Here is an 8,797-nt window from a genome sequence, read left to right on the forward strand (position 1 = left end):
CCTTCCCTTCCCTTCCCTTCCCTTCCCTTTCCTTTTCTTTTTTTTTCTTTTCTTTTCTTTTCTTTCTTTTCTTCTCTCTCTCTCTCTCTCTCTCTCTCTCTCTCTCACACACACACACACACACACACATCTTGAATATATACCTACTTGAAGAAGCCCTCCAGGCTTTCTCTGTTACAGATTCCTGTTTCCTGAGCTCCAGAACAATACTAACATCTGCCCAGTGAGTACAAGGACAGTGATCACAGTTTGAATTGACTTAGGCTTGAATACAGGAGCACTGGTATTACAGAAGGACTTCAGATGGCATGATACACCTTTCTAGGAGGCCAAAGAGCAGGAACAAAGATTGCTTTGGCTTCCTGCTGGCCTGCTCTTCTTTGCCAATACGAACTTTGCCCCACCCTAGTGAATTTCCTGCCTACTTTATTTTAGGTCCAAACTCCTGCCTAGGTAAGGCCCACATCTTATGTTTCCTGTCCATAGCACACAGCTATCCTGGAGCAACACAGACTCAGATCTAAGAGCTGACTATGCCACTGTACAAACTTCCTGGATGGCTGAATGCTGTGGCCTGTGGGGTCCTGCTTCTCGTTCTGCATGTGCGAGGTGAGAGTCATTCAGTGAGCAATGAGGAACAGGTCAGGGCTGCTCAGTTTCTCAGAGTCAGCAGGTTAGCTTGTGGGAGGGAAGGCACCAGGGAGGGAAAAGCTGGTAAAGATGGCAGGTAAAAGGGTGGGAAATGTGCGTCTCCCAATGCCTTCACCAAAACCCACAGAGCGAACCCTGCCGCTCACAGAGGATCAGTGATGCCTAAGAACATCCCTTTCCAAAAACAGCCATTCCAGGGTAAGAAGGTCTAAGGAGCTCTGCACCTGCAGGTTTGAGGAAAGAGAGCAATGGTAGCATTTCCTTTCTCCATGTGTGACTGTAGCTGCTACAGACCTTTGGGTGATAATGAAAAGAATACATCCATGCTGCCAAGAGGCTCTGAGCATGTACCCTTCTTAAAGACATGCCCTGCTACCATTCAAAAGGAGTATAAGCAATGTTCCTGGCTTGGGGGTTATGAAGAAGCTCCTACTCGAAATCCCACACCTGAGCCTACAAACCCTAGATTCCCTTCCCCATGGATGCTTAGTGAAAACAAGGTGGGAATAAACCATGTAGTCTCAAATGCCTGGGCAAAACTAACCATGATGGCATCTCTACCCACAGGCCAGGACTCAGCCAGCCCCATCAGGAACACACACACAGGCCAGGTGAGAGGCAGCCTTGTCCACGTGAAGGACATCGCTGTCCACACCTTCCTGGGAATCCCCTTTGCCAAGCCTCCTGTAGGACCACTGCGCTTTGCATCTCCTGAGGCCCCTGAGCCATGGAGTGGTGTTAGAGATGGGACCTCACATCCGAACATGTAAGTTTTGGACCTAGACAATTTCAGGCCAGGGGTAAAAGCATGCTTTGAGCTCTGGGACCAAATGAAACGCTTCCTTCTTCTCAACCCCATAGAAGTTTTCTGTCTATGATATGCAGTGTGTTGTACATTTTTAGATACATAGCTAAGGAACAAACTAATAGAAAAAAACGTTTCCAGTCTCCTGGGTCAAAGATCAGTTCGTATAAGTTATCTCTCAGTTTTGCAGTGAGAAACAGATATGAATGGTTCCTGGATTCAGATTGTGCCAAGTGATCTCTGTTACCATAAGCGAGGTCTATGGACAGGGGTCAGTATAAACACATTAACCAGCAAGAGCCCAGAGTCAAGTATCATGTACTGTAAGTCTCTCAGGAGGGCAGCAGTGATGTGTCCTTCACAACTCCAGCTTCTACAGTCCCTGATACAACCAAAGGAGCCACGTGCCATTGTCCAAAGAAACATAAAAAAAACCTTCCTCTGAAGAATATGTGGGAAGTAGAGGTACAGAGAGTTTCTGGAAGTAGGGTAAAGAACATCCCACGGCTCTTTGGGACATTGTTGTCCACTGCACCCCTTAGTACCTGTGTAGGTATAGCACAACATTATCTAGGTATCTTCATTTTGTATCTTGTAGCCGTGATAAAATACCTGGTAAAAAAAAGCAGTTTAAGACAGAAACTGTTTACTATGGGTCACATCTCCATGTTACCATCCATTACAAGGGGGAAACTTAAGGGAATAGATAATATCACATCTTTAACTGGGACCAGAGATCAAAGAATGCATACCTACTTCTTAATGTTCAGTTTGCCTTCTCTGCTCATACTATTCAAAAGTCCCTTCCTAAGGAATAGTTCCCCCCACCCCCATAGTTGAAAAGATTACCACATCAATGAACAGAATCAATAAAATCCCCATAGGCTAACCTGATCTAGACAATCCTTCACTGAGACTATATTCCCAAGTGATTCTATCTTGTCTTAAGGTGAAAATTAAGACTAACCTTCTCAATAGGCATTAAAGAGCACAAACAGAATTGGCGCATATCACTGCTCACAGAAAATTATTCTCATAGAGCCTCCAGGAGTTCCCCGGAACCCAAACTCAAAAAGATTAAAATACATGCCTTCACCCAAGTGGAGACCTTTCTGGAAATCTGATTCTACCCCAGATTTCAATAAGCCTGTAGCCTTTACCTTGGTAGGAAAAGGAAATCTTAGGGATACTAGAAAGCACAAAACAACTGAGTTCTGCGAGAGTGTAGACCCTAATGGGTTCAAGAAGACCTTCTTATCCGCAATCAGCAGCTGAGCCCTAGGTATAGGACACTGAGCAATGGAGTGCTGGGTGTCAGAGGTTCTGTTCCAGGAACTAACTCTTTAGAGAGAATCACGCATTAGCAGGACATCTTGGAGGGAAGTGGCTAAAAGTGGCTGAGAGACAACCCACACTAAGACTTGATATTGACCAGCAAACAGCTCTTGTATTAACTGTCTGCCACTGTTATCAGGTGTCTACAAAATGACAATTTGATGGGTTCAGAGGATCTGAAGATGATGAACTTGATCCTGCCTCCCATCTCTATGTCTGAGGACTGCCTGTATCTGAACATCTATGCACCAACCCATGCCCATGAGGGTTCCAACCTGCCTGTGAGATCTGGGTCATGGTCAACTGGGTGGTAGTGGGGGTTTCTTTCTTAGGAAGACTGGAAAGCACGAAACAACTGAGTTCTGCTGTAGTGTAGACCCTAGTGGTTCAATAAGAGCTTTTTATCCATGATTGGCAGCTGAACCCTAGGGACACTGAGCACTGGGAGGTCAGAGGTTGTGTTCCAGGAACTAACTAGGGACTTTCTCAAGCAACTTGAGCCCTAGAGATGCAGTCAGGTGTCTAAGGGCTGAACACTGAGATAAGCCAAATTTCCAGCTTTGGGATATTGTTTGTGCCAACAAGATTTGGCAATCTTTTTGGTTTATAATCAGAAAAAAAAATACTTATGGAGACACCCTTCTATGCTTTTGAGGCGTCTAAGAGTGATACTGACATTACTCTAGACTGAGATTCTTGGTACTACAGTGAAGCTTGGAAATATTCTGGTGAGACTAGTTCCTCATCTGTATCCTGGATCTAAGATGCTGAGGAGTCCTATGGGTGTGTATAGCTGTATAAATACAAAATAGTTGATAATCTAGCAGGCAGCCCCACATGAACTTATGATGGATAGAAGCCTCCTGGCATCTCTCTTGACTTCTCCAGGTGATGGTGTGGATCCACGGTGGTGCACTCACTGTAGGCATGGCTTCCATGTATGATGGATCCGTGCTGGCAGCCACTGAGGATGTGGTGGTGGTCACTATCCAGTACCGCCTGGGTGTCCTGGGATTCTTCAGGTGAGTCAGGGGTAGGGTTGGGCAATGTGGAGGGATCAGAACCTAGACAGTCCTTTGATCCATGACCCTTCTACTTCTCAGCACTGGAGACCAGCATGCCAAAGGCAACTGGGGATACCTAGACCAAGTGGCTGCCCTTCGTTGGGTCCAGCAAAACATCATCCACTTTGGAGGCAACCCTGACCGTGTCACCATTTTTGGAGAGTCAGCAGGTGGCACAAGTGTGTCCTCACATGTTGTATCCCCCATGTCCCAGGGGCTCTTCCATGGTGCCATCATGGAGAGTGGAGTAGCTGTGCTCCCTGATCTTATCTCCAGCTCCTCTGAGGTGGTTCACAGAGTGAGTGTGCTCTACCCCTCCAACACTGACCTATTGTCTTAGTTCTCACTCTACTACGCTGGTACTGTGTTCAGCAGGGAAAATGAAAGCCATGGGAAATAACTTCAGTGCTTTCTTAAAGACTCAAGGTTTAGAACCCTCATCTCCACCCACATTATACAAGTGCTTTATACGAAGGGCCTTTTGGTTGGTTGGTTGGTTGGTTGGTTGGTTGGTTGGTTGGTTGGTTGGTTAGTTGGTTGGTTGGTTTGATTTGGTTTGGTTTTGCTGAACCTTTATATAAAGTTCAGCAAAGCTGTACCTAGCAGCTCCCATCACTGACAAAAGCAAGTATGTATGTGTCCAGGAAATGGTAGGAGGCAAGAGAGCTTGATGTGCTGGTGTGAGGATCTGAGTTCAATTCCCCAGAACATACATGTTGTTAATCCAGTTGTTCCTATGGAAAGAAGGGAGACAGGGACATGAAAATCTTCAGAAAGTTATAGACCAGCTAAACTGGAGTAGCCTGCAGCAAAACAAGAGACCATTTCTCAAATTAAGTGGAAGATGGGAGAGAGGGCTGGGGTGGGATTGGGGGGGGGTATCACTATCACAATTGAACAACAGGAGAGTGGGAATAATTTTGTACTTACTCCAGCCCACACACATTTAGTATAACATTTAGTGCCAATGGCACCATCTTGAGACTGGGAAAACTCCTCTGCCTGGAAAACAGCGTCATCCTGTTCTCGTTACAGATAGTGGCCAATCTATCTGGCTGCGCAGCTGTGAACTCAGAGACCCTGATGCACTGCCTAAGAGGCAAGAGTGAAGCGGAGATACTGGATATTAATAAGGTTGGCAGAATGGCATGGCTGGGAAGGTGGCAGATAGCAAGGTGTGCTATAGGTAGTCCTCATTACTATGAACAAATTGCCTAATCTCCACCATAGTATCACTTTAGTCCTGGGTGCAAAACCAATACCAACAGAAGCTAATCTAAATGTAAGGTCTCCTCGGGGGCAAGATGGGGCAGATGTGGTGGAGAATAGCTAATTATAAAGTAGAGATGGAGTGGAGGACATTCATTGGAAATCAGGAAACATATAATTAGCCTTCAGTTCTGACTTTGAATGTTCCTCAGGTCTTCAAGGTCATCCCTGGTGTGGTGGATGGAGAGTTCCTACCTAAGCATCCTCAGGAGCTGTTGGCCTCTGCTGATTTTCACCATGTCCCCAGCATCATTGGTATCAACAATGATGAGTATGGTTGGATTCTCCCTACGGTGAGGCTCATTTCTAATCTTCTGGGAGCCTAGGGACTCATATGGTATAAGTCGGGAATTTGGAGATTTATTGATCTGTATCCATGCTGTGCCACACTTAAAAACATTCTCTCTATACCAGACCATGGACTCAGCTCAGAAAATAGAGGAAATAACCAGAAAGACCCTGCCAGCTGTTCTAAAAAGCACAGCCCTAAAAATGGTGAGAATCATGGGGCACAGCCACAATTGTGAAGACCTCTATCAAATTTTCACAGAGAGAATTCCCAGAAATTGATTGTGTGTGTGCACACTGTCTAAAGTCACAGAGCTTTCTCCCTATACCAAATCTCTTTTGCATTTCTCCACCCTGAGGCTATTTCCTACCTATTCAAGTGCCTGTTTAATCTCATTCTGTCTCATCACAATGTGATAGATGCTGCCTCCTGAGTGTGGTGACCTGATGATGGAGGAGTACATGGGGGACACTGAGGACCCAGAGACCCTGCAAGCACAGTTTAGAGAGATGAAGGGGGACTTCATGTTCGTGGTCCCTGCACTCCAAGTAGCACATTTGCAACGTGAGTACATCTGTGACAAAGTTGAGGGAGGAAGAGCTGTGGGTCCCAGACAAGCCCTGTAATGTCAGTGTCAGATATTTGGTTTCAGATGACTGACAGTCTTTATCTGGTAAATCCTTATTCTGAGCGTAAGATGGTGACTTCTTATTTGAGTACTGGTGAAGAAATAGCTACGTGGTATCTGTGACTTGCTCCCCCAGGGAGGGCAGAGTCATTATTTAACAGTGGGCTTTCCTACAGCCAATGCTCCAGGATGGGGCTCCACACTCAACTGTTTTGATTCCAGGTAATTTGAGACTGAGGCATCTTGTCACCAAATGTGTGTCAAATCAGTTCTGGACAAAGTGCCACCATGTAGTTACATGTCCTCATCCCCAGGTTCCCATGCTCCTGTCTACTTCTATGAGTTCCAACATCGACCCAGCTTCTTCAAGGATGTCAAACCACCCTATGTGAAGGCTGACCATGGTGATGAAGTTTTCCTTGTCTTTGGCTACCAGTTTGGTAACATAAAACGTGAGTTTTCATGGAATTTCTTGAGCTGAATGGAGCCTATTATGGAAACCTGAAGAATAGCTAAGTTCTTAATCAAGGGAACCAAATCCTTGAAGAAAGACAGAATCCAGTGCGCACCACCTCACAGCTCAATGCCTACATTAGGCTGTAATCTTGCCTTTTCTGAGTCTACCTTGTGTTATTGGTAATAAGTAAATAATGATGCAGGAACTAACCTGGCTGAATTCACTAAGAGACTTAGATCCTGGATTGTGGGGGGAGGGGGGAAAGGAGGGGAACCAGACCAATAGTTTAGACCTGGGTGATCGCTAGCTGGCTTGGTGAGTGTGAAGCATGATGGGCAGCTGCACGAAGTGGCTGGGACATGGGTACCTATCCTTCTCTCTTCAGTTCCTTACACTGAGGAAGAGGAGCAACTAAGCAGAAAGATAATGAAGTACTGGGCCAACTTTGCGCGGCATGGGTGAGAGGTCTCCCTTCTCCCAACTTCTGCAAGGGTGGGTTGCGGCCCAGAACTCCCTTTGGGTGTGGTAAGCTCCTTAGCATGTACAGTCCTTTATTACATGAGCATCTTCCCCGCCCTAGAGCACACTTTGGCAAGCAGTTTACCACATAGTCAGCTGCCATGCACACACACACACACACACACACACACACACGCACAGCACACTTAGACACTTTATATATGTGTGTTACTGGTCATCATGTGGTAACTTGGTGGGTGGGTCACAGTATTGTGGTAGTGTTCTTTAGCTTTTGCCTTGGAAAAGGAGGCAGAAAACAGACCATGCAGGACCTTGTCCCACATGGAGTAGAAGCTAGTGGGTCACACTTGTATCCCAATATCAGGATATATACCCAATCAGTCCCCTTAACCCTCTGCCCAAGTTTGTTCACTGCATTGAGACAAATCAGGATCAAGTGACCTTCACTTTCCCTGTTGGCTGGCATATCCACAGGAACCCCAACAGCGAGGGTCTACCCTACTGGCCTGTGATGGACCATGATGAGCAGTACCTGCAGCTGGACATCCAGCCTTCTGTGGGTCGAGCCCTGAAGGCAAGAAGGCTGCAGTTCTGGACCAAGACTCTGCCGGAGAAGATCCAGGAGCTAAAGGGGTCTCAGGAGAGGCACAAAGAGTTGTAGTACCCTATGTGAAGAAAGGCATGTGGGCTTCATGTCTGAGGTTTGGAAAGCTTTTTGATCCTACCATTCACATAGTCATTCCTCACACATACAGATATCCATTTTACCAACTTATATGAAAAACCCTCTACTTATCACTCCTTCACAAAATGCTGCCAATCTTTTGTTAGAGCCACTCAATAAAAGTGCCTGTAGCAATGTGGAATGTGGATGTGGGAGCCCCAATGTCCCATAGTCTCCACAAGTTCTGAATGCTGCTCCAAATAGATCTCAAACTACCACCAGGTCTTGGGATATATACCCATGGACCCAATTATTTAGAAACTAAGTCAGGGATATTGCATGAGCCTAGTAGTTCCATACCACCGTGAACAACATAGCAAGACCTGTATCTCAGAAACAAATAATCACTAGCTGGGTAAATTGCAAACAACAGAAATGTATGTAAAGTTCTGTGGAGTGAGAAATACATGGTGTGAAAACGAACTTGAGCCATACAGTCTTTCAGGGCTCAGCTCCTAGACCTCTCTGATGTCAGCCACTGAACATTCCAGCTACCAAAAACTGTGCCCATTGTCCCTATAGTGGAGATCTCATCCTTTCCAAATTGCAATTATCTACTTTTGTGAAAAGCTTGACTTGATATGTTCATAGACACTTAAAGCAAGGCCAAGAATGGGGGTTGACCAGTAGGCCCAAGCAGTCTTTCTCTAATAACAAATTGCTCTTATGCACAGGGATTCTGCAGACACTGTGAAGCCCACACTTATGTGAACATAACACATCTGTGAAGATCTTTGGCTATGTGATATAGAAGAGAAAAGAATCCCTGGGCATGTATAGCAGAAGAGATTTCTATCTTTGGAACACTGATGGCTTCTCCGTGTATGGAAATGACTTCTTGCCTTTCATAAAATCCTTATAAAACCCATCTTTTCATGGCATTCCATGTGATTTTTATTCTTATGCACTTTTTGTTCTTTTTCAAGCCCAGTATTACGGACTATAGGATTGCATGCCATTTACAATGGTGCCACTTTGTCTTCAAATATGCCTTTTGTTTCCCTCAAAGCATTTTCTTTGTTATTTAAGAGGGTGTGTCCTGTGTACTTTAGACCCTGGGAACTTGCAGTCACTCTACCTCTGACCAATTTGTCC

At 45.5% G+C, this 8,797-nt stretch overlaps 1 protein-coding gene across 1 annotated transcript; it reads left to right on the forward strand.

The window, feature by feature from the left end:
* The first annotated feature begins 472 nt into the window (after positions 1-472).
* Positions 473-8,583, forward strand: LOC110337266 (pyrethroid hydrolase Ces2e). The gene is made up of 13 exons (XM_021220076.1): positions 473-609; positions 1,219-1,417; positions 2,931-3,072; positions 3,680-3,813; positions 3,895-4,153; positions 4,891-4,989; positions 5,277-5,417; positions 5,539-5,619; positions 5,833-5,977; positions 6,356-6,493; positions 6,884-6,956; positions 7,453-7,679; positions 8,377-8,583. Exons 1-12 carry the CDS (start codon positions 534-536, stop codon positions 7,637-7,639), a joined length of 1,674 nt encoding a protein of 557 aa, XP_021075735.1. The 5' UTR covers positions 473-533; the 3' UTR covers positions 7,640-7,679; positions 8,377-8,583.
* The last annotated feature ends 214 nt before the right edge of the window (positions 8,584-8,797 follow it).

This window comes from Mus pahari, chromosome 20, assembly GCF_900095145.1.
Source record: "Mus pahari chromosome 20, PAHARI_EIJ_v1.1, whole genome shotgun sequence".
NCBI lineage: Eukaryota > Metazoa > Chordata > Mammalia > Rodentia > Muridae > Mus > Mus pahari.